General features: G+C 42.7%; 1 protein-coding gene across 11 annotated transcripts in view; it reads right to left on the reverse strand.

The window, feature by feature from the left end:
• Positions 1 to 23,759, reverse strand: part of EHBP1 (EH domain binding protein 1) — a 208,902-nt gene that overhangs the window by 138,562 nt on the left and 46,581 nt on the right. For all 11 annotated transcript variants that reach the window (XM_032183615.1, XM_032183614.1, XM_032183617.1 and 8 more), the window contains exon 5: positions 23,658 to 23,711. In XM_032183615.1, the coding sequence (XP_032039506.1) occupies positions 23,658 to 23,711 (54 nt within the window). The remainder of the gene's footprint in view (positions 1 to 23,657; positions 23,712 to 23,759) is intronic.

Genomic DNA, 23,759 nt, shown 5'->3' on the forward strand with positions numbered 1-23,759 from the left:
CATTTCACAGTAGCTAGCAAAATAAAAATGAACACAGAAAATCAAAAGACTTCCTAAGAACCTAATAAAGTACGTGGCTTTAGAATTGAAGGCTGGAAGGACCCACGCACCTTGATCCCTTCTACAGTCAGTATAAGGCGAAGAAATGCTCTGATACACCAGCTGCTGTCCTCGGGGACAGGTCGCTGTGAATTTTTGGTGTGAGGGATCCTCCTCCCCTTTCCCTGCTAAAGCAGACCTTTGACAGCAAATAGAACTAAAATATTCTAACAAAGAAAAGGAGACTGGCTAATCTGCACCACATTTGCAAAACAAAGATGTTTGGATGGAAGATGATGGCAGAGGACAGATAGTCACCTATCAGTGTTCAACAGCACCCAGCGCTTCCACATGAAGCAAGTCCAAAGATTAACACCTCCACGTGGAAGGTCTGAACTTGCACCCTCCATTTAAAGGAGCTCCAAATAATGCAATAATGCAAATACCATGCAGCTGTCTTTCCTGAAAAAAAAATGTTTTAACAATCTGTAATTAACAATCTTGTGTCCTGTAATTACCAACTCCTGGTGAGTCTTCCTCAAGGTTAAGATAAGAAGCATAAATAAGCAAACAGCAGCTTTGTATTTTCTGTTCAACAGACTTCACGCTTCTGGACTTCCAAAGAAGCACAGCATTTGCCAGCTTTTGGTCACGAGATATATTCCTCTAGGTTCTGTGGGCTAGGGATAGTGTCCCTCTGCAGGAATAGGCAGAAAGCATCTTACCTCTCAACACCTGAGCTCTGTGCAGCCCTTCGAGCCCTGCTACGCTGCAGTCTTTAATCCTGAAGACCCAACAGGGTCTCCGTGCACTCTCTCTGGAAGTCTCTAGGACTCTGTGCTCTCCTCTCTGTACACGCACATTGAGAAACAGTACTGAAGTGTTTCCATTCAGCAGAAATGAGATGAAACGGTGCCATACTTCTGGATTATTTGGATCCTAAATGGTAACTCTCCACCTCAAGCCAAAATCTATTGAAAGATGCATAAACGCTATACAAATACCCAAAAAAGACCTAAATGGGAAAGACAAGTTTCCTGACTGGATAGCGTTATTTTTGTCAAAAGAAACAATGCGTTTTAACTGTACCCCAGGGAAGGAAGACGCAAAGCATAGTATTTTGAGAAGCTGTCTTTTCACATTTTATAAAAGAGAATCCGAAAAAAAAGCTGCAAAGCTACGGAGATTTTAAATAAGAGCATTTTGCTTCACACTTGGGCACAACATAATTAGACAAAGCAAGTTTCCTAGCTATAAAAAAAAAAAAAGGAAAAAAAAGAAAAAAAAAAAAAGAGAAGACCAAGTTTTGAGGATTTCTCTTTCCTGGGGCATCATAATTAAACAGAGCACATTTCCAAGGAAAGCTAACCTGTGGCACAACCCCCCAGCCTCCGAAGCCCCCCCAGGCCACAAGGAGGACTGGGGAAGTTCCCCCTCCCCTGCAGCTGGATGCCAGCCCCAGCAGCCGAGTCGCCAATGCCATCTTGCTCCGATGGAAAGATGACTGCTTCACCAGCAGAGCAAAATGGATCACTAGAGAATTTAATTTGCGAGAGTATACAGCAATTAAATGCTAAAATAGACAAGCTCCAGGGAGCTCTCTCAACTGGAGAGAGTAAATTAGAAACTATGTCAGTTAAAATAATTTAGACAGTCGGGTGGGAGATTTGGAGGACCGAATGCAGACAGCACGATCTGCGCTGAAAACTTGTTTAAAAGCAAATAATGGTTCAAGGTACCCAGAACATTATTAAGAATGATGATGCATCTGAAGGGAGAATTTAATGTTTAAAAAATCCTGCACATCCCAGAAAAGTCTGAGCCCTAGACGTGAGAAGTGTGAAGGAAATTAAAAACATATGTTGCAATGGCTATACTTGATATTTTTTAAAATACATATGTGAGTTTTTATATATGTATATACCATATAATAAGCATATGTATAGGTTTATATATAGAAACATAAACAAGTGCACAAGGATTGATGAATTGAACGTTGGAAGCACAATGTGCCATTTATTACTTGATGTCAGTAAGCACTTGGAGTAAGCACAGAGAAAAGATCTGCTGCTACTGCTCCTACTGACCCTTCAGGGCCTGCTTTTAGAAAGCCCCGTGTGATTTCACCACCCTGAGAGGCCGTGGGATGTCGTGAGTGGCTCTTTCTTACCAAAACCATACCTGTGGTGAGCTCACACAACGTGACGCAGGTAACGACCCACTGTTCGTCTTCAGGTGAGTCTTTTGCATTCACAGACCCTGCAAGTCTCCGAAGATCAGCATCAGGTAGGAAGTTCAGAAAGTGAAATGGTACCTTGCAAACTGGGGTAATTTCATCTATGCTATGCAAACTACAACCAAGTAGTTGTCAAAAGTCCTGCTTTGCTAATAAAAATAATAATTACAATAAACTTCTTAGACATTTATGGCCAGATGGAAAAAAAGTGCAAAACCAAAATTTTATTCTTGCAATTTATCATTAGATCTCCTAAGACGCGTGTCCACTTCTGAAGTGAGCTTCGTGTTTACAAAGATCAACAGGGAGAAATTTACAGGTGAGGTGTGTAATTTTGATCAGCAGCAGAGAACTACTGAACCCTGAAATACTCGACCTTCACCAGAATTTTAGTTTTGCCATGGACTCAGGATACAAGCTAATGGAGGGCTGGCTAAAGTTGGTGGAGTAACCTGTTATTACAGACCAGCTGTTTAAATCCACAAACCTTTGCTCCCAAAGGAGCAGATTTCAAGAAGCCTGGGCTGGGGTTGCTGCTGACACATGGCAGGTGAGGCTGGCTGTTGCATGGGGCACCGCGTGCAGGGCTGGCAGCAACAGAAAGCAGCAGCCCTGGGCTGGGTCCTTTGTGGCATGCTGTCCCCCTCCAAGAGCAACTCATGCATCCTGCTTCAGCGGGAGCACTCCCAAGACAGTGTTCTCTGTGGTTTGGGTTTATTTTTCTATTTTTGAAGGGTTCATTTTATCCATTTTTTAATGAAGTGAACTTCAAAGCAAAGTAGAAATACAAATAATTAAGCTAATGCTAGAAGGTGGCATAGAGCAAACGATAGCTGGTGTACAAACCTTTAATGATAACAGGAGAAAAAAATATCTGTGTAGTAGTAGATAGTACCTTTTTCCCCCCATACAAGCTGCAGTATGCTCAGAGAAACAGTAGAAACTCCCCCCAACAGGTAGTAACCCGATAAGTCAGGTTCATCACAGTAAGCTCAGGGGAGTTTCCTTGATACCCAAGACTTTATACACTGCTCAGCAACTCAGCTCCACAGTTTTCTGTGTATTGAGTGAAGAGCCTCATAGGGTAACTGTCATCCTACTATTTTTTTTTTCATTTCACTTAGTTATTTAAAATAACAGACAATACTTGTTAAAAATAATCTATGTGTAAGCTCACCTTGCAGTGCCTGGGACTTTACCCCTATTTTACCCAGCGGGAAATCTCCTTTTTGTGATTCACTCCACTGCTCATCTGCTCCATGGGGAGGAGGCATCCCATGAATTGTGCTACTGAACCTTCCAACAGTTATGCAAGAAAGTTGTCCAGTTAGTGTCCCTAGACTGAAGACAGTCTTTAGCTGAATGCTGATAAATATATTTTTGAAAATGAAAATGAAAATTTTGAAAATTAAACCTATTCGTTATCAGTTTCAGATGTGAAAAAACACCAACCTTTAGCTGCTTACACCTTTTCATTTTCCATTTTAGGCTCTAAATTTCCTTACTCTGTTTTGATTTAACTTTGAGACAAAGATCCAGAATCTTTTACATGGCAAAGGTGGCTTTGAAGTAATATGCCACACTCAGCAGCAAATGCTTACAGTTCAATATAACATAACTCAACAATCTCTGGAAGGTCTGCTGCTCAGTACATCAAGGTGTGCCTACCTGCAAGCTTTCTCCCGAGGAAACAAATGCTGTGGGGAAAGACACACACAGTACAGACCCCAGAATTAACTCCAGGTTATTTAAACAAACTCAAAACTGTAGCCACATAGTTTAGCTCCTTTGTAATGTCCAACAAGGAAACAAGCCTGAAGGACTCATAAAGGAAGATCGGACATCAAAAGAATTACTGTTCCAGTGACTTCATACACTTCCATTCGTCTTTCCAGAAAAAAAGTGTATTTTAAGATGGTGTATAACATTGTCTAGACTTAATTATGTAGCACAGGAAAAACCTATTCAAGTAGGTTGTGTGAAAGACCAGTGTTGATAACCAGTTATGATAATCTGAGGATAACTTCCACATAATATTAAATGACAAAAGTTGCCAGGCTTATAACACAGAAGATTATAACACAGAAGAGCTTTTAATGGTGTCAGGTGAAGATATCGTGACTCATTCTGTTTCTGTACTGAAAGTTTGATCCTAACTCAGAGAGCAAAGAACAAAGAAGGATGCATGGTCTGTGTGCCAAGCTGTGATGCTCCCCAAGTGACCACTGTTGTCATCAGAACCAGAGCTCTTGAGCCAAGTTACTTACCATATTCCTAATATCTTACGTTTAGGCTAAAATGTCACTTAAAAGAAAAAAGATGATGTTTGGAGCAAACTTATTTATTATTGGAGCACCAACATATCTTGATCATTAAATTCCTGATTGTCCTTTTTCATCCTCTTCCTACTGAAATGCTTAATGCCAAGAGGATATAGCACAGCTGGCACAGCCCCCCGGCTACGGAAGAATTACTGACCTGCTGGCACTCCCTCCTCCCCCCTCACTGCCTTTCCCAGTTCCTGTCCTTGAGGACACCTGCAAGACCACCGTAACTCCTACAGCTCCGTGGCCATGATAGGAACCATGCTGGAACCACTGGGTTCTCCAAGAAAGCGTCCTCATCTGAAGGTGTAACTCGCCTACCTACACCACTTGATTAGTCTTTTACCCAAATCTGCAGCTCGCTATCATGGACAAAAACTCTGAGGTAACTTCAAAATGCAAATCCCCTTCAGGCTGTTATCTAAGAGCGGTGCGGATCGCAAGCAGTGGTTCCTGCGTGCAGCACTCCCCCCTACAGAGCAAAGGAAGGAAAAAAAATAAAAATCAAATCAAATCACTGGGTCTGGCCAACGCCATGGTGCTGACGTGCCACCTGAATCTGACGTATGCAGGAAGAAGCTGGGGGGAAAGGGCAGGCACAGAACTAGGGGAAAAGGGAGGCAGCTGAAAATTAAGATCTGTGTGAAGCTGGAAGAGAGGCATGCTCACGCACGTAAGACATCGCCGCTGTCACACCCTGTGCACACGCAAGCTGGAGTAGTGTACGGTGCAGGTGTAGTTACCTCTTCTTTATATGTTTCATAAACACAACCCACGTTTAGGCAGCAAGGACAAACGCAGAGCATCCAAAATGCAGCTCTTGGATAAAGATAAATCTCAAGTTTATAAACGCCTGCCTGTCCCTCCCAATTTATTTAAAGCAGGGAAATAGCTAAATGGATTTTTTCGAACTTTGCACTTAAAGGAAAATTCACCTCAAGGCTGACAAGCATTAAAAAAAAATTCAGTCCGACGGGTGATTTTTTTCTAAGCTGCAGTAGTCTGAAAACAGGGGCTTGTAATGAAGCTGCCCTTTCAACCATAACCACGCTGCCACTAGAGCAACACAATCATATTCCCTGTGCAAAGAAGCAATGCATTTAACATTTTCTTCGCTGTGTATTATCTATTAGCAGAGTTTGTCACAGAGATATGTGGCAGCTCCCTGCAATACTTATGAATATACGGCAATGCATACGGGAACCCATCCATGTCTGCTTCAGCACAGGTTTGTCTTATTGTATTTCGGCAAACAACTTAAAATACCCTCCCTTCCCTTATCTTGGGTTTCTGTTAAACGCTGTCACTATCAAGAAATATAAGAAGGCCCAGGCAAACATCTCCGATCTCCCCATTGCTATTCACTCTTACTAATGCACATTACATGTTCAATTCTCCCTTGCTGCTTCTCTGAAAAAGCCCTTGTCAAAAACAGATTTCATTTTTTTTTTCCGTGTATGCACAAATTAGTTATGGATGATTAACAAAGCATTCATTCTTTTATTTGCTTTGGCTGAGACTTGATCTGTGTTACATTCATGTGAGGGAAGCACTTCATTTGGTGTTGATTAAATATGAAACACTGCACTGTTGATAAAGAGAGTTGTGTTCAGGTCTGCACATTATACTGACAAAAGATGCGTGGTCTCGGGCGAACATTTTCTTAAACAAGTTTTTCCAGCTTTTTAATTGCAAAAAACTCGATACACGATTTTTTTTCTCCACCAAACAGTGGGCAGTAAGTGCTTTATGTCCTAAAGCGATCTACCACAGCCTTAACTAGTCATTGCACAGTTAACACAATAAAAGCAATTTTGATTTTTGCCTCATAATTCGGTTCTTTAAACACTCCCCTTTAAGGCACCTACCTTACATTATAAAGTTCATCCAAAAAAAAATAAATAAATCTGCAAAACTAAGCGGGACAGGCAGCAAAGCCGAGGTCACAAAATTCTGCTCCTGTTACATAAAAACTACGATGAAAATGAAGAAGCATCGGAGCAGTTGAATGGAAACTGCGAGCCAGTTGTAACTCAGTTTGGCCTCGGTCCTGCGTTACAGACTCCAGCTATCACAGGGTAACACGTGCATAAACGCTCGTCTATACGGCCTATAAATCTTCCAAGTCCATTAAACAGCATCAAAAAGAGCTCACTTGGGTTCAGCGAGGTATTTAAGCACAAGCCTAACTTCAAGCATATGATTTACTTGTAATTAAATCAAGTTAAGGGAAGCCTCGCGATTAAGCGCCTTGTTAAATCTGGGAACAAATTATTAGCCCTTATAAACCGGGAGATTCTATCTTGGGGTTTATGGCACACGAAAACAAACACGTGCGCACACACGGGGAGCATTATGCATACTTTTGCAAGAGGGGATTTATTTTTAGTTTAACTCCAACGGCAGCGAGCACATCATCTCCTCCTCGGGTTGGAACGAGCTCCGGCCGCAATGACTTCCAAGCCACAAATCTCACCCGGGCAATGCGGTCCCGCTCCTGAATTCCCACCACCGATGGTATCGCACCGCAATAAAGCCTCCGCCGGCATCACAAAACTAAGCGCATTAGGGGCCTGAAACAGCAGGGCGAACAGAAGATGAACTTGGGGTTTCCATCCTGCTCCCGGGGATGGCGAGTCCTGCACGCTGCGAGGCAGGAGAGAGCCCAGAGCAAGGGATGCTTGATGCGAGGGAGGTTTAGAAGGAGCTTGTGCTCCACACAGAAGATGGAGCTTGGGGTCATCTCCTCTCCCCCAGCCCCGGGGAGCCGTCCCCAGCTGCCATTCGAGTCCCAGCTCGGCTCCTACCTGCAGCCTCCTGCCAAGGAGAGGATTGAGCCCGCAAAGGGCAGGCGAACGCCAGCACGCGTGCACCAGCAGGGGCACGAAGCAGGGAGCAGAGAGGAAGGACAGGAGAGCACCTGCCTCGGCAGGAGCAATCCGTGAGAACGGTGCAGGCAGTCCTCCCGTCTGCCTGCATTTGCAAACTCCCTAAAATCTCTTTTAGGGAGATTTACTCCTCTCTTTGCAGCCTGCGGGTATGCAGTTCCCCATCCCCACGTACAGGCAATGGCTGAAGTAAAACAAAGATTTTTTTTTAAAGGATCCCCAACAAGATTTTTTTGTTGCTTTCGGTCACGTAAGAACACACAAAATGGTAACACGACAAATGCTCACATGCACTTTCTTGCCTCTATTTCCACTCCCTGGAAGTAAGCCAGAGACGTCTAAGTAGTGCACTCTGTTCTCTTCCACTCCCTCTCAGAAATTACAGGCACTTTCTCCTCTGCAGCCAATTTCCTCCTCCTTTTCTGCCTGGGCCCAAGCTTAAACCACTACAAAACAATGTCCCCCTGTTATTCCCCAGGGCCCGCTCTCCATGCTTCCCTACTGGGCTCCCTGAGCCCTCCCAAACCTTTAAGGCTTTATGTTTACAGATCCTGTAAGCAAACCTGATCCCTCTGCTCTGATTCTTGGAAAATTCCACTCTTCTCCGTCTGCGGATGGATTTGGCTGCTCCGATTTCCTCCTGGTTCAGCCACTCCAAGGTCCTGAGCTTGTATGTTATTCGCCCGGCTCAAACGTACCTGACATGACCCCTGCAGCACAGCAGCAATGCCAAAATGCAGGAATATTTTGGGGGCATGGCGTCTTCCCAGTCTAAGCCTGACACTTGAACTTGGGCATTGGCAAGCCAAGCAGTGAGTACCTCACTTACTATTCAACTTCCCACTTTGTGTCATCTACAGATACTATTCTAGAGCTTGCACGCATTATAATTGACAAAAATATGTGTTACAAAGTGAGTATCAGTTTCAAACAAGCAGTTTCCATGTATTCTCTTCCAATGTTATTCCTTACATCGCAGCTACAATCAGAAGCACTCCCGGGGTGTTGCATGCAAAAGTCCCACCAACGTTTCTGAAGCTCCTCTATAAACAAGTTCACACATTTGAAAGGCAAAGATGTTGCTAATGGTTTATTTATTAACACATCTCGTTGCCATCTAACACTAATAGAAGAATAAATTAATAAATACAGAGTCACCCTACGGAAAACATTTCCTTCTCTGCTTCTCGGCTGTGTGGCATAAGGAATTTTTAAAATCTGAGTGTTCACTCGCTTCGTATTTGCTCCATTCATACTTAAAAAAAAAATAATAATAAATACTCTGTAATAAAAAGAAATAGGGGGAAAAATGTCAGCAGACTTAAGCTCCTACTAACGATACTATTAAAACCCCTCCCTAGCCTCGGCATTAATGAATTATCAGAGTTCAGTTCCGGGCAGTTAGCACTAGCGCTCGTATAATATTACGGAGCCTGATGTTTTGGCAAAACTAGAGCAGGAAAAAAGCTCAACCCAAGAAAGGCATATTGTACATGTGACCTGCAGGACTTGGATTATTACCTCTAAGCTTATTAAGAGTACAAGCTGTCAGTCGGACCACCCCACAACCAGGGAGGAAAACCAGGATTACTCAGCAGTAAGAGGCATAAGGCGGCGATGTGTATTCTCACGACGGGCAAAGGCAGCGAAAGTGAACCACAGACCTGCTTCAGCTATCTGGAGCCCTAATTGGCTCACAAGAGCGACTACCACGTTAGGGCATTATCATTATCTAGCTCACATAACTGGAAATTCACGCTCTGTTCTTTAAATTGGCTTAACCAGCAGCATCTGCAGCACTTTAATTAATTACAGCAATTGGCGTACCTTAAAAGTAGATGCACAGATCTGCGATGATAATGCCCCGTGAGTAATAATTGCCAGCCAGTATTAAGCCAGATCTGCCCTAAACAAAAGTGTACGCTGTTGTGCTTCAGCTGCACAGAAAACAAGCCTCGGTGCAGTCTCTATTCTTGCCTGTATAGGTCCAGCAGCAAACGTCGCAGCTCGGTGTGCCACATGCCCTCAGCTGCAGAGCGCTGAAGCTCACGGCACACACGACAAAAAGCTGCGCAGGGGAAACGCTGGCACACCAAAATTCGGGCAGGTACTTCAACTCCACTTTCCTTCAAAAGAGAAACTTGCAATTAAAGTCACAACAGAGACCGATGATGGCGATTTATTTTCAGTGCGTTCCCTGCAGAAAAATATAAGGCAGATGTGACATCGAGCACAGGATAAAGTTTTCCTGACAGCCATTAGCGTAGCTTCAGTAACAAATCCACAGCAACTCCACACAAACCTGTAATTTTTTTTTTCCTGGTATCTACAGCTCTAAAACACAACACAGTTACGTTTAAAAAACAGCAAAAAATTATTATTATTTTTATGTACAGCAACTAAAAATCTTTACTTAGAAGAAAGTTTGTGTTTTTTGCTTTTTTTTTTTTTTAATTATTTTTATAAGCATGACAATGAAATGCCTGTATCCATCCTGGACACATTTAAAAGCTCTTCTTTAACAGAGCTCTTCATACCATTTCCAGCCAGCAAGCAGAACAATGCTATCGAGATTTGTTGCGACTTGCTTCAGTACAATTTCTGGTTTAAAGCCTGATTTTACGTTTGTTTAATTACCCCAGTGCTGGGAAGCAGGACACGAGAATCTGAAATCGAGTGTCTTACATGCAACTAAAGTTTAAACAAACACCAGGGTAAACAGCTCAATGCTTCTACGCTGACTAAATCTGATCCTCAAATTCATCCATAATTCAGGGGTCACAACACCTGGTCTAAAGGCTGTCACTAAGCCAACTTTTGCTACCAAACTCAAACCCGTTTATCATACCCAAGGTTTATCTTTCGTAGCCATATGGAAGAACGAAACCGAAGTTCCTTCATTCTAGGAAACGCACCGTAGCTTTGGACAGATTTTTAACCAAAAATACAAGACAGACATGGGATCAGCTCAGGTACGATGCTGTGTAAGTTGCCAAAACTTTCACCACCCCATACAAACAGATGCTGCCCGCACACAACCTGCCTTTGTGCACCTCTGCCCAACTCCCCTTTCCTGGGAGCGCGCTCGCTTCCAGTGCAAGGCACCGAGCGAACAATGAGAGCGAACACCAGCAGGGAACCGAGTGCAAGCCCCAACAGCTAAAATACCGAGGCTGATGCAGCAGCAAAAACCCGAAATAGCAATCTGACGTAGCAACTCGCACCACCGGCATGTAAAAAGTAGTCAGAGGAGAAAAATACCCTTCATGAAACTACAAAACTCCAGTGACTGCTTTTATATACGCCGTGTGTTTTTGGGCTGGTCGGGCAGCAGCGAAGCTCTCGCTTGGCCTGTGCTTTTTAGAGTTAAACAGACGCTGCTGTATGTGTTTATGTATATAGAAGGTGTATGTTCTTACTGGTAGGTGTAATTTTAAAACATAAATACCTGCGCCCAGATAACACGTTTATCTGCGGTGCCCAGAAAACAACCGCATGCACGCGTAAACAGCTGCACCCTCGGCGTGATCACCATCATTTCCTGCGGATCCCTTTATAAACATTAATCCAGAATCCACATGTGCTAAGGCACCGGCCTCCAAGGAAAAAAAGGCCACGGTGCAGGAGAAATATGAAATAAAATAATAACTCTTATCTAACACCGCTGCTTATTCCACACCCTCCTTTCTGATGGAGAGAGATCACAGGGGCACAACACAAGCTATTCCTTGCCTAAACGCCGTCACGAAACGCTCCGATATAAAGGTTGGAGGGATTAGCACAAAAGGTCCCCGTCCAAGACAAATGTCTCCTTCATAGTTCAGTTCACAGCCAGCGCGACTGCTCAGTCAGGCCTGCGACGCCGAGGCGCCCCGCGTGTACCCGCTAACCAAACACGCCGAGCCCCCGCGAAATGTCGTGTTGATACTAGCAAGGTTTTCAGAGGGGATTTTAATCACCACCAAGCCCAGGGAGACGCTTTGAACGCCAGCAGATCACCAAACGGCTCCCGCTTCAAATCTCAGCACTTGACAGAACAACTTCTGCGGAGGAATCGGGAATCTGCCAACTTGGCAGGGTCTGCGCTCGCCTTCCTCCCTTCCTTCTCCTCCTCCAGCCTCTCACCTTTCCACAAGCACAAAATGCAAGACGTGAAAGAAAAAAAAACATGAAACAATTTAGAAAGTATTCCAGATTTGCAAATGCTTTTCAGAGTTCACACTTACACAGAAGCCACTTTTAGAAATAAACGCACGAGTGACTGCATTAGGACGTACTGAAACGCTGGGGTTTGCTGTAACAACAAAATTACAAGGGGATTTTTAAGTAACAAGGTGAAGAAGAAAATATAATGCAGATTTCTAAGGATAGTTTTAATTTAAATATTCTTCTCTCATGATTATGCTGTTTCACATGTTGCAGAAAGCCGACATTTCAGGAACTCCCTGGGCTATGAATCTTTTCCAAGTGCCACTTCCTCAAGGTATCAGACCTTTCTCTTTCGGTAACACACTGCATCATGAGGTGCTACCATTTCTCAAGTGCAAAGGGCTGAATTTTAGTGCAGAATACTTCAGCCTTACCAGCACAGCAATTTATTATTTTATTTTTTTTTACTCCCCCTACTGGCATATTATAAAAGCAAGGAGAGAAAATCCTGAGGGGTGTTGCAGCTTGTAAAACACAACGAGAAAATATTTTTTGTAACCTCAAAATAATTGTTCCCACAACTTGGCAAAACATTAATCTCAATCCTGGGGATTTTCTGAGCCATCAGCAAATTTTTGGCAGGTTTTTTCATTGAAAAAAATTAACTGAGCACCTTAAAACAAGCATTTTGGACCACTTGGTGTAACAATTACCATCAAGCAGTTCCATCATCTGTCACTGCTCAGATCAAAACAGATCCCTCCCCAAAACACATTATATGGCTAGAAAGGAGTGATCGACGGAATATCACTCCACGTGATTACCACTGGGGTACAGAAACGAGCAGAAACATCCCGGGCTTAACGAGTTGCTACTTAAATGTTAGACAGTGCTCCGTGAACCATTTTATATTAAAATTGGGTAGTTCTAAACATCACACATACAAGAAGTATTGTTTGACACAGTGCCATTTTGATGATAAATTGCAATCTACAGCTCAAATAATTCTAGCCAGGGATTAACATTTCAGAGGCTGAGCCAGAGATTATGTGTGTGGATCTTGAATTTCATCATCTCCCTTCGGCACAATAGCTTATTCTTCCTTTTTTCATCTATTCTCTCACGAAGGGTCAGGAAAGCTTAGCCTTGCTGTTTCATTCATTTCATCTCTACATTAACCAGATACCTTGCAGTCTTTAGTTCTTATGTGTTATTCCATTACAAATACTACAGCCACACAGCGCTGTGCTACTGCTAATGAGCTCTGTACCAAATCAAAGGGTGCCATCAAGTGGTTGCAGCGCACGAACGGCGTTATGCAAAGTTCGTGCTCTGCACGGGGTTTCACCAGGACACATGACTTCGGGTGGATTCGACTTTGCCATCATTCAAAGCTTTTGGAAAAACTCAGATGCTGAGCGTGGTCCCTTGCAACTTTATTTCCTTCCTTTTCATTTGTGGCTGAGCAGCTGGCACGAGAAGAAGAATTCGCAGTCCCTCAACGCAAGGATCAGCAGGCGCCAGGATTTTCACGGCCGCTGTGCTCGCCTTCTCATCACCATGATCCCGAGGACAAGAACAGCCTTCAATACCTCCAAACAGCCTCCTGGATAACTCTGAAACAAGAAGGGCACTGCAGGGCTGGGGGTTCTCCACAGACCACCACAGAAGGGAGAATAACTACAACCACCCGTGCCAGCACACATGGCTTCAAATCAGGCTGGTTACCTGCTCATCTACGCTTCCTACTGCACTTGAAGGCAACACAAGAGCTCTTCCCTGCAACAATACTGATCAGTATTTCTGGCATTCCTCAGCAACTGGAAGTTAAAATGACTTGAAAGGTCATTCCGACACAAATAACTGGCCTTCCCAGGTTAAATACTCCATAGCCAAAAATCATTTCTTATTTCACCATCTTCTTCTAACGCAGACGACTCGAAACCACAGCCCATTACTCCACCAACTCTAAATACAACTCACCTTTGCCTGGCAGGAAAAAAAACAAAAAACAACCAACCAACAAGCAACACTCAAACCCAATCTGTAGGGCATCGAGGCAGAAAAAGGGAACCAGACTTCCAGATTTTTCCAGTGAAAAGAATGGTGCCAGTCTAAAAGCTGTGGCAACTCTACTACTTTGGAAAAAAAATGTTCTGCACATGCCATGGGACACAGAAGAGTCTAGTTTGGTGGAGATGAGATGAGACTGACTTAAAATTATCCAGCTGTGTCTCACCAGATCATGGCCATCAACGTCATGACTTCCAGAAACTCAGCTGATGCTTAAAGTAACATCCTTCCAGCTTGAAGAAAAAAAAAAAAAAAGGAAAGAATGTGATTCAAATGCAATCAGTCAAAATAGACATAATTCTCTTCATTGCGGAAAGGGCTTGGTTCCAAAGTTTAAAAAGCTAAATGGTCATGACCACACTAGCACAACCACCAACTTCCTGAGGATGCAACTTCAACCACATTTTTCCTGCAGCAGTGACAGAGAAGGCTCCATCCTCCAGAAATGCTCAAGGTAAATGAGATCCAAACTCTTCTGAGACTCTTCCCATCCTCCTGAGAGGTGTCAGTAATGTTCCTACACCTGGTCTGTCTAAACAACCTGCCGACAGCTCAGGCAGCCACTCATGATTTGGGATGCCCACCGCAGCCACCCTAAGGAAGTATACGGTTATAATGTCCGTGTGTTATGACAAATAACGAACTTTTATCAACTGCAAGGCAACATTTGTGTGGCAGACCAAAGATGACTGGAATTAGCAGTGCAGAAGGAAGCCCGCCCTTAAAAATCCCTGTGTTCTTCCTCACAGAGAGATTTCCAACTTCACGTGTTCCCCTTGGCACTTGCTTGCTTTAGTAGGCCTGCTGAATCCCTCATTCTGTAACACAGCCTTTGCAGGAAATCTGCTTGCAAACTTCCAAAGGCTTAGCTAGAGGTAGATGTAGGAAAAAAATAATTTAAAGAAGTACCAAGAACCATGCTAAGCCACGTCCCATAGTGTTTCACAATGCAAGTATTACAGAAATAAAAGAGAGAAAGTGCTTGGCTTCCATTAAGCAGCAGAGAGCGGCTCCATCTGAAGAGAAGACCTGAAGGAAGGGATGCAGGCAGCAGTCACGGAGTAGCCTGCATTAAAGCCATTGCACTAAACCCAGCTGAAACCCCCAAATTGTTCCATAGATCTCGAATATCCTGTTACCCTTCCTCTACAGCATCCACACTAGTTATTTACGCAGCCCATATAATACCTTAAATCCTTCCAAATAAATCAGTTTCTTTCACTGTACAGTGCAATTAAAATTACATAACATGAATTGTAACCAATTATAGCAAAGATTGATGCTGATGATTCACGGAACAACTTCCTACTAATTCTTCGTTGACAGATTTTTAGGGTTATTGTTCAAATAGTCCATTTTGTCCTTTCACTGACAAGCACACAGGAGCCAAAATCCTCCCAAACTCATTATGCTCCTTCCTACGGCTGCTCTTGGGAGCAGGCGCCCGATGCCTCCGTCACTCCTGGCTTTGGCACTTCGTGGAGTTACTTCTGCAGGGGTGTTTCCTTCCCTCTTATTCCACTTTGGCCTGACAACAGCTTTTTCTCTCTGCTTCCCACGTTACCTGATCAGCCATTCTCCCTTTGTTTTAGCCTTTCCATTGCTGACAGCTCCTTACACACCAACATCAGCCATATCAATAATTCTTCACGTCATTTTCAACATTGCTTCTGATGTGTTAAATACTGTACATCCTTCTTGGTTTTTGTCCCGTGCCTTCCTGCAACTGCTGACATTCACTGTTTTGCCGTAGGGAGCGGAGCTTCCCCATGTCTTGTTCTTTGCCACCCCAAATATTCTCACAGTATAGATCATTAGAGCTGCATACAAGAACTGGGAATCTTTAAGGAAAACCTTCAAAAAACTACAAAAAGTGTATTTACTCTCAGCAGACACAGCCCTCAGAGTCAAACCCACCAGCTTCCTATTTCAGACTGTGCACCACCAGGTATTAAACCAGCTCAGTCCCAGGTCCATCGCGCTCAGCCTGCCATCCTCCTGTTTCTTCTCAGCTCCGGTCTACAGGAAACATTTCTACACACCCAATTAAATCCAAAGTTGTTCTTTCCTGCTGCCCACCAAAATTCAGGAAACAATTCGCCCCAGCTACACCAACAGGAAGGGAGAAACTTCATGCACAAAAGCAACATGATGGCACGGGGGCAATTCAGAACGAGGAATGTGCTGAGAGGGAAAAAATCCTGCATGGAATGGCATTAATTAAGTTATGGAGGTCAATTAATTTCCATTATATTAAACTCTATTAAGACAGCTAACAACCAAAGATAAGAGGCTGAAGGCAATAACACTCAGCGCTATTACACTGCCAGATGGTTTTCCTAATAACAAAGGGTAGCAGGAACCCAGAACTCTTCTTTTTCTGTCAGCCAGCTCCCGTTCTGCTGGTGGCCACTATTCTTAAATAATATGCCCTGGGTTAAATTGTGCCTGCTTGCACGTACAATCCTATCCAGTCACTTAATGCAGGGCTACATTTTACACAATAATGGGTATTTTAATTCTTTTTTCGACACGCGTTTCTGTACTTTGAGCACATGCAATTGCAAGGTTTTATCTCAAATCAAGCGATGTATTCAATTGGGCTCCCAGATTATCTGCCTTTGAAGGTGACTTATGTCAAAAACATTTTTCATTAAACGTGTTGCTATTTTTCCCATTTCCCACATTGAATATTTCGAACTACGTGGCTGCAACATACGCTGGTTCAACACCGTACGGCTACTGGGTCAAAAATGAGATTTATCCATCATAATGTCGCCCCAGACGGTGGCATTTTAAATAATGATATTCTGAAACGCATCGAGAGCGAACACGTATCTGTGACTACATGTAAATGTGAACACACACTCCAACACAAAAGCAGAAAAAAGTGGCAAGCTGAACAAGCTTAAAAGCAAACACTTTTCTATTAAAAGGCAAGTTGGTCAGCTCAGCTTATGTCTGGAGTATGATTAAGAACCCCACTGTAAAACAATTACCAAGACACTATTCTGTATTTGATGTCTGAAAGAGAAAAGACCTCATGCGGACTCTGTGTGAGCTGGCAAGTCTATTTTACCGCTGATTTTCTATGAATAAACATATGCTAAGAGTGGCTGAAACACACTGCTGGTTTTAAACATGCCTAATGTAGTATTAGGGGTTCGTTTCCAAAGCTGTCTGCCTTGTTTATCAGCTTCCTCCCTCCAGCTGGCAAAGAACACCACTGATAGCAACCCCGATCAGTTGTCTGGCACCATACACTCATCTACAGGAGTCGTGTACTTCTAGCAAGGAAATAAAGCCAAAAACCCTAAACAAAGTGGTTCCAGCAATTTAGAAAACAGTTGTACTTTACTACTGTGAATCAATAATAACCTGATAAATTATATGTCATCAAACTCATTCCGCTGTAAATGTTATGGTGTACAGCACTTACGGAGCGGTGATGCCTGGGCTGTTCCGGGCAACTCCCCGCACCCTCTTGTCTCCATCTTCCATTCGTGAGACCCTCTAGTGTAAGTGTAGCATAAAAATCAGAAAATGAGATTACTTTGCCTTTTCTCGCAAAATTTCAATTGAAAAGCTGTAATGTAGTTCTCCAAATTGCTGTATAATCTGTAGGCAAATACGTTCCACACAGTTCCACTTAGTGCAGTTATTAACACCGCATCAGAAATAATATTATTTGAAGGACAGTTTAGGCACCACATTTTATGGGATAAAGATCAAATAACAAAAAACCTACAGAATTATTTGTGAAAAACAAATACAGGAGAAAAGAGTGAGATCCAGGGGCTGCTGTGGGTCACAAGTCCCGTGAGCTGACGGAGCCTTTAGGGGAAGCTTTTGCAGCATCTGCCCTCGCAACCAGCACGGTTGTGTCTCCTCTCCACGTGCTGTGCCTTTCGGAGGGGAACACCTCCCTTGAACAGCCCAGTCTTCACACCTTGCTCACTTAATACTCGCACTAATGCAATTGTCCTACAGCATTTGGTGCAGAAATTCTCCAGCAGAACTCGTATTCATGAAGGGTGTCATCTGCATCCTTTACCTTCTGTAATTTTCAGAGAAGATGCCCACTATTCGACAGTGGCTTTCGATACCTCCTGGGTCAGTGCTGATGGACAGGAGACTCCTCTGCTCCAGGACATCTGCCCTACACCACGAGCAGTCACTCACCGCACAGGCCCGTCTCCTGCTCCTTGCAGCTCCTGGGTTTTAGTTACAATTGCTTACACGTGCTACCATGTAGTCTGGACGAGAGATATCGATTTGTTCTGAAAGATGCTGGAGGTCTGCAAATTACAAAATGCAGGCAAGGTCTCCTGCCCTTCTTCCCCCATAAACAGGCCACAGGCCAATCAAGACAAAGATTCCTGCAAGTTTTGCTCCAAAACCCTAATCTTGGAGATTCCTGGACTAGAACAAAGTGCTAAATATTTAATGTAAGCAAAAACAGAAAGCAAAACAAGTTTCCTGATTCTCTATTAAATTTAAAGCAGAGCAAGTGTGAGATGGCTGACAAAGCAGCATTTAATTCCCAGCTATATCTAGACCAGAATACCCAGCCTAATTTACACAGACAGACAGTCACAGCTCACATAATCACATACAGCAGAATATGACAGTGGAATTAAAGGACCAGGAAAGCATGTCTGAACCACGAGCTTCCTATTCTAAATGTATTAAAGGCAGACATTTAATTCAGAAAAAGGCTAACCTGGTTGTTTCTCATTTTAAGCCAAAAATTTATTTCAAGCAGAAAATACAAAATGAGTGATATAGCTTTTTTTGATTACTTTTTTTTTTTTTTAAATAAATCAAATAGCCAGTTTAGACTTAGGCTCCCACATGCCACAAAGATGCACTAGAAGAGATAGCCAAGATTTTGTAATAAATTCTGATATAGCAACCGATCAGCAAACGAGGAACCGTCTTATTCCACGTGCCAGTCTGTTTTTCCCCAGGTTCTTTTTGCAAACGAAGCTGACAGTACTCAGAATTTCAATTCAGTACGCTGCACTGGCATTCACCTCCCAGCATTTATTTCCAGAACCAGGTGTGAAGTTTTTGACATCTGGCCTCATGCTTTTATTCCAACATAAAGCAGAACTTGCTCTTGTGGAGTTACTGTAGCAACACTGGTGTCACTGAAGGGAGTTAAACACCCAGTCTAAAAGTCTGATTTTACCAAAATTGGGGGCTAATTACTCCACAAATTCAGATGAGCTGGTATTTCTTGAAAAGCCTCATTTAGAAAATAACGCATTTAAAGCTGTATCTGATGGGTGCTCCCGTCTTCCTAATACCCCATTTTGTTGTGTTGCTTTTAAAATCAGTCACCTTTAATCCCAGGAACAAGCTCATGTCTACCTTCCATCCACATGCCCTCTTTCCTATTACTTCCACATTATTTATCACCTTTATTTGTGTTGTCATATCTAAAACCAATGGATGGGCATTTTAGGACAGGAAGCAATCTCTCCAAACCTGTGAATGACATAACGTGCTTTAGGGCATTCAAAATTAAAATTAATCATAAGCAATCACGGTACAGAATTTCTGGAGAAAGAAAAACAGAACAGAGGACTTGTTCTAATAAAATTAAACTAGATTATGTCAATTTATTTATTTATTTATTTATTTAACTTTTCTTTCATTTTGAGGCATTGCTCACATTTGAGCTGAAGATGGTTCAGAAGCCATGGTGCATTGGGGCTCCTAAAGCTAAAGAAGAGCAGTGGACAAAAAGAAAATTCATCTACCTTCCAGCTTAAGTTTATTATTCTTGATAACTGTTTGCTGTAGGCTACTTGAATGAACTCCAAACACCTGTTTTCTCACTGCAGCAGTTGGACATTTTCCTGGAGAAACCACTTAAAATACCATTATTGGTCAAGGGAAAAAAAATAACCAGAAGCGTGAGTGTGTCTCACAGAATGATACACACCTGAGATCTTACAAGGCACTGTCAAACTTGAAAGGCTGGCATCTAAAATCAGGAAAAGTTCGCAGTAAGGCAGGGGTTTTTCTTCACCATCACTACCTAGATATTCAAAAAGGCACTACCAGCAAACAGTAGCCTAAAACAGGACGTTGGAAATAGTGGGAAAAGCTCTAGAAAGGATTGGTGTGCAAGTGCGTTCAGTTCCCAAGACCTCAGTACACAAACAGCCTGGAAATTTGGGGCAGTGCTTTGTCCCACACGTGATAGTTTGCAGGCAGAGCTGGGTGCTGGTCCCTAGAAGCCGTGGGCAGCGCAAGCAGAGAAGGATGCTGAACACTCACCTACACAAGTGGTCCTTAAAAATACAATGCTAATGATCTGCTAATGCAATGAAGGGAAACAAAATCCGGTGTGTAACCACTATCACATCATTGTGGGTGATTCGTTAGAGGCAAGAATAATGAAAGGGGGTTTCCAGACGCACAGAAAGCGGAATCTGTTCTCCATATCTGTAATGGGTAAGGCAAGAAATAGCAGCCCAAAACCGCATCAACAGATCCCCAGTGGTGAGGGCAATGAAGCACTGAAATGTGCTGCCTGGAGATGCTGCAGAGATCCCATCTTAAAAAGCTTTTAAGAAACAGCTTAGAGAAGTGTTTGTCTGGAATGATGCTGCAAGACAGATCAGGTAAAAGCTGCCTCCAGCCCAAGCCTAGGCAAGTCTAGAAAAAAAGCTTCAAAAACAAAAACGGTGAGACATTTTTCTCCATTCATCTGCAAAACAGAAAACTGGAAAAGTTGTTTCATAGACCAAATCTTCACCCACTGAAAACTTCCTACGAGCTTTTCAATTCCATTCAAGAGTGTAGAAGGAATCAATCTCCAAGGCTGCCAGCAAGCAGGTAAACGTGAGTCCATCCTCAGTGCATGTGCTTATATCCTCTTCCTATACACTCCTTGCAAAGAGAAGCTTTGGGCAATACAATTTTTCCATGACATTAGCTACCTTTATTTTAGACAAAGTTCTCATACAGAGAGTCAAATAAAACTTCAACATATTAGGACCAACTTAAAGTCAGAGTGGAAACAGCATATGCTCAAATTACCCTTCGGAGTAATGACAGAGAAAATCACTTACTGGATTTTTAAAAGAAAGGCAAGTAGCCCCTGCTCACTGAATGAACTCATGCCAATCTGTACAAGTTTGAAAGCCTATTACCTCGTCACAGGATGAAGGAGTCTTACTCAGCTATGAATTTCTCGCTCTCCATCTTGCAACAACCAATATGAAGATCCGATATGATTATTCAGAAGAGTAATGAACCCAAGGTAACTTAACTATCTCAGGAAGAAAAGTCAGATAACCAAATAGAGTTTGGCTAAACAAAGACACAATCTAAGACAAGAAAGCTCACGGTGAATATACAAAGAATGCAGCTGTGAAGAAGAGAAAAACGTGGCAAGAAGAATATTGACATTTAGATATTAACAAACCATGCTATGAACAAAGTATTTATGGATTAGATATGCAGTAGATGACAAAGGTTCACTTACTAAAACGCAAATACAGAGCAACCAATGTGTTAAAAAGTTGTAAAAAATATCAGAATATAAATGTATTTACAAGACTAAAACAACAAAAATTAAAAACCACAAGTACCCTGCTTCATTTCCATTTACAGCACGATTTTCTTGCACAAACCACCACATCTCACTTCTGTTAAAACTTCACCTAAAAGTCCAGACTGATCCTGTTCTGAATTTGACAGTGTCTGCAAACAGAGACCTCAAACTTCAGCCACGTATCTGTTAGCTGACCCTTGTTTAGGCATGCTGAAGAAGCAATACAAAATGAGTTTCGACACTAACTTTTAATAACAACAATAAAAACCTCAAAATAAATATTTTATCAGAGTTCAAATTGCTTCACAATGGAAGAACATCCCTCAATGTTTAGGCTTCAGCATCATCCTGCGTTCTCAGTGGTGCTAACTAAAAAGGCAGGGAAGCCCTGCAGACTCTGGGGGCAGAGAACATGTTTGGACAAAAGGAAAGGCTCCCAAAGGGCTGTAAGCATACCCTGCCCAAATGTAACCTGTCCTTTTCCAATTCAGTCACAAATATTTTCCTTTAAAACCAGAAGAATGTTACATTGAGGCTGAAATTAGTAAATCAGCAGTTTAGGTAGTGGGGAGATTAACCTCCGGTCCCTCAGTTCCCAAGTGTTGAACCAGCAGGTGTTTTGTGCTCTGAAACGTCAGCCAGCCATTGAATCAGATGTCACTTGCTGCAACAGATGAACCTATTTTCATCCACCACTAAGTGGAGCTGTTACTCTTGGAAAAAAGTTTCGCCATCATTCCAAGTATGTTTGGAGAGCAGATTTTGTTGGCAGTATTTACAGCTTTCTGTAGGGGGGGCAGGGGGACCAAAAGCAACCAGTTGTATTGTTGCTTAAGGTCTCAATTTCAGCAGTAAAGCTATTTAATAAGTTTAGTATTTCTGAGCGCTGTTTAGATTAACTGCTCTAATCCAACAATAAGCATCCAGCAGCAAATATTTGGCAGTTCTCACGGGATGAACTAATGGCATAACTGCGGTTGTAAAGAATAAGCCTGCACATAACAAAAGATTGTTTCGTAACTGATACCTGCTGGAGCCATTTCCATCTGCTTTGTCAGAGGCTGGGTGTTTTGGGGCACAGCAATCCTTGCAAAACCTCCCACCGTGCGAGCGTTACTGCAGCTCAGTGAAGATTTGAGGCACAAAGTGAGAACGACACGCATCAGATGTCTCGCTGCCACCCCCAGACATCATCCAACAACATGTGAAAAAGCCATGTGCTTTTAAGGAACCTGAAGTCTACATGTGCATTATAAACTTCTGGAAAAAAATAAAATAAAATACTCTGCAACGTCACAGGAAATCCAGCTATACCCAGAGGGGTTGACTGAGACATACACTGACATTGTTTTATCCAGAGCAGCTTGTACAGTGACAATCGGTGATGGAGACTTCCCTGATTAAAATAAACTAAGTGAGATAGAAAAGGAAACTCCAGGAAGCAGTAACTAAACTGTGTTTTGTGTTCTTAAGTCCCATAAACGAAAATAGAAACATGACATTTAAAAGCAAAGTATAAATTGCACTTGGCTGTCAGCCCTTTTAAATGATCGGTCGCTGGCAATCAGAATAAACCTTAGCTTTCAAGGCCCAAATCACTTCTGATATCAAAAGGAAGAAAAAGCAGCTGGTTTTTTTAGGCAAAATAACTGTAACTGGCAAACTCCATTGCTTTTGCATACCTCAGTGCTGTGACATTACTGCAACTCAGTACACAAGCGTTTTTTTTTAAAGCTACATAAATAAAAACTAAATTGAGTTACTGAGAAACAGACCAAAACGAAACTACATTCATGAGAGATAAACACGCTGTCTTAATGTCACACAGTCCTTTAAAATGTCTTTCAAAAAGAGAAGAGGGAACTCCAGCTAAAGCAGTTTCCCCAGTTTTCAGCCTGGGCAGCCCCAGAGTGGAAGCTGCAGCCCAGCTTGGAGGACAGAAATGAAATAAAGGAGCTCCACGTAGCATTAAGCCCTGCCACTTGGTGCGCTGCAGAGCGAGATGTGCAGATGTCACAGCCCAGCTCAGACTTGTTCGCTCCCCAGCTCATAGAAAAATAACGTGTCATAACCCATAAACCCATGAGTCATAACCCAGCTCTAGCTTGTTTGCTCCACTGCTCACAGCAAAATAACGCACAGACGACTGATGCTTACAGGGAGAGAATTTAAGCAGTGCAGTACCCTACCCACTCACCTGTGCTTAACCAGGACATAAGAATGAGTATTTTAATAAGCCTTCATTACTGCAGAACAAGCTTTTACCATGCCTCAGCAGCCCAAATTTTACTCAAGCCCCTTCCAGCATTTGGACGCCTTTTCATTATTAATCACAGTCTCACAGGTATAAAAAACAACGTAACGTTCCAGCTTACGTTCTCTATGACAAACGTCCATTCTTTGTCTTCAAACTCTTCAGCATGGGGATCCTAGAAAAACAAAGCAGAGAACTTCAGTCTAAAAATAATCCAGGGTGC

Source organism: Aythya fuligula, chromosome 3 (genome assembly GCF_009819795.1).
Source record: "Aythya fuligula isolate bAytFul2 chromosome 3, bAytFul2.pri, whole genome shotgun sequence".
Classification (NCBI taxonomy): domain Eukaryota; kingdom Metazoa; phylum Chordata; class Aves; order Anseriformes; family Anatidae; genus Aythya; species Aythya fuligula.